Source organism: Habropoda laboriosa, unplaced genomic scaffold (assembly GCF_001263275.1).
Source record: "Habropoda laboriosa isolate 0110345459 unplaced genomic scaffold, ASM126327v1 scaffold30, whole genome shotgun sequence".
NCBI classification, from domain to species: domain Eukaryota; kingdom Metazoa; phylum Arthropoda; class Insecta; order Hymenoptera; family Apidae; genus Habropoda; species Habropoda laboriosa.
The window spans coordinates 1,770,330-1,772,782 of record NW_017100178.1 but is presented as its reverse complement, the minus strand read 5'-3'; the positions used below and the strand labels follow the sequence as shown (position 1 = coordinate 1,772,782).

At 28.6% G+C, this 2,453-nt stretch overlaps 1 protein-coding gene across 1 annotated transcript in view; it reads left to right on the top strand.

The window, feature by feature from the left end:
• The first annotated feature begins 1,015 nt into the window (after window positions 1-1,015).
• The window catches only part of LOC108578997 (zinc finger CCCH domain-containing protein 11A-like), a 10,397-nt gene continuing 8,959 nt past the window's right edge, over window positions 1,016-2,453 (top strand). The window contains exons 1-5 of the mRNA XM_017942423.1: window positions 1,016-1,032; window positions 1,121-1,220; window positions 1,802-1,921; window positions 2,009-2,183; window positions 2,277-2,393. Coding sequence (XP_017797912.1) covers window positions 1,016-1,032; window positions 1,121-1,220; window positions 1,802-1,921; window positions 2,009-2,183; window positions 2,277-2,393 — 529 coding nt within the window. The remainder of the gene's footprint in view (window positions 1,033-1,120; window positions 1,221-1,801; window positions 1,922-2,008; window positions 2,184-2,276; window positions 2,394-2,453) is intronic.

The following is a 2,453-nucleotide window of genomic DNA, read 5'->3' as shown; positions in this document are numbered from 1 at the left end:
AAGTGTATATTTATAATACTCTTTGTAAACATATATTTCAGAGTCTTTACTTTACTTTCTAGGTATTATCACTTTAAGTATGCACTTAAATTGTAAATCATTATTAACTTAAGAGTTTTTACTGAAAGTGTCATTTTATAAACATTTTTTAATGGTTGGGTGTGTAAAACTATAGATGTAAATAAACTAGTAAAATTCGAATTTTTGACTTTCTTATAAATTTTAAATATTAACTACTATTTTTGATATTCTTATTAATTATATTCAACGATTTAATTTTGTATAATTTTGTAATTGTAGTTGAGAAACTGGCAATTAATTTCATCTAGAATTGTATTAAAATGAAATAAACATATATCTTAAGAACAAGGTAAGTATATAATTAAGTAAATAAGTATTTGTAAGTATATTGGTACAGAAGGTGTAATATAAATTTTTTATTATTTCATCAATTTTTAATAACTACGTCAATGTCAAAAATATGTTTTGATAAAACATTTATTTATACACTTGTTTCTATTGATATAAATTAGGATTGTAACTATCTTTAAATTTTTATTTTTATGTAAATGTAACGATATTTAAATGTACATTTTACAAAGCTAATACTTACATTTATGTGATATATTTTACATGTTGTTTTAATAAAACTATATTTACATAAATACTTGTACTTGTTATATTAATTATTAAAGTAAATTAGAAATAAGCGCGGAAACAGTCGCGCGTTTTCGTGTTTCCTCGGAAGTTTACGCCATTAGCGAATAGCGTCTCCAACGAAAGGGGCGACAAGTGCCACGGTCGAACTATTTACTTGAATCTGTGTGCGAGTCAATTTAGTGTGTGGGTCAAAGCGAAGGGGCAAAAAAGAAGTCACCCAAAGAATCACTGCCACCACACGTAAGTAATGAATATACAACAAATAAGCGTTAAAAAAAAAAAGGTCGTCTTGTTAGTACAAATACTCGTAGTACATTGGAACTGGCGGTTGAACACGATATATTAAGCCGTAATCATGTTTCGTACGAAGTGGTAACACGCTTTATTTTTAACTTTTCCGTTTTCTCCGCATGATATATCATGTTTAATCGCGATAAGTTTAAACATTCTCTCTTTTCAGTAAGGAACACGATCACTCATCTTTCTATCAGTTTTTGCAAATGGAGCACAGTCATAAGAATACCGACTGTTATTTTTTCTATTACTCAACGTGCACAAAGGTATGTATTTATCATTAATAATATGCACGGAACGTTCGTTATATCTACTCGTTACGATAAAATTCTAAATGCTCAATACATTTGTTCCATATTGTTTCTGATTCACTAAATTCGCGAGGTTAGATCGGCCATGTTGGAGCCAGGTTCCATGATATCCTTTTTAAAATAATTAGCAAACCATGTTATTATTATAACAGTATTCTTATTTCTATTATTTTACAATTATTGTTCGGTTTTATTCATTTTGAAAGATTTAATTCAGATTTTTGTTCTATTCGTATTTGAACCAATTTTTATCATTGATAGTAATGTTAATATTCATTGAACGTCATAGTAATTGTTAATAAATATAAATACTAAAAAAAATTTTGTATTCCTATAATGTATAACTGAAAATGATGTGAAATTTAAAATATTAGAAAGTTTGATTATAGCATAGGTTGCAGTATTGACATTTTAAATGAGCACTGCAACTATTGATGACAGTAACAAAATTCTTGATTATTTCCTGATCATTATGAATTTGACACATTTCTATTCTATTATTTTTCATTTTTATTAATTTATGATTATATTTATAGGGTGATAATTGTCCATTCAGACATGAACCATCTGCCTTGGGTTGCGAAATAATGTGCGTATTTTGGCAGCAGGGTAAATGCCTTGATGAACATTGTAACTTTAGGCATATGGAATTAAGAGTAAGGATATTTTATATTTAAAAAAAAAAGTAAAATATTAATTAAAAATTTAAATAGATTATTAATGTATACTTTTTGTTTAAATAGAAAAATCGTAAGTCAATTGCATGTTATTGGGAAACTCAGCCTGGAGGTTGTAGAAAACCTCACTGTTCATTTATGCATAAAACTGCTCGTACATTTACTAGTGACCTTATTAATCCAGTCAAAAATTTTGATTCAACATCAAAGACATTAAACCCAGAATGGTTGAATCGTCAAGGTAGAAGTCTATTATAATGTGTACAATATATTATTTATTTTTATTCGTTCTGTTTGTTTATGTTGTAAAATTTTCTCTTTGTAACAGCAATAGATGACACAAAATATGATGGTAGTAGCACCGAGTCAGATCAAGGTAGAGGAAGCAGCGAAGCAGGCAGTTTTATTGGCAGTCCAGCTGTTGATCCTCTTATCGTCAAATTTGAAGAAGGTATGAGGCTTTACTAGCCCCCCCGTCCATCTTTCAGCGTACATTACCTTACGTCGGCTA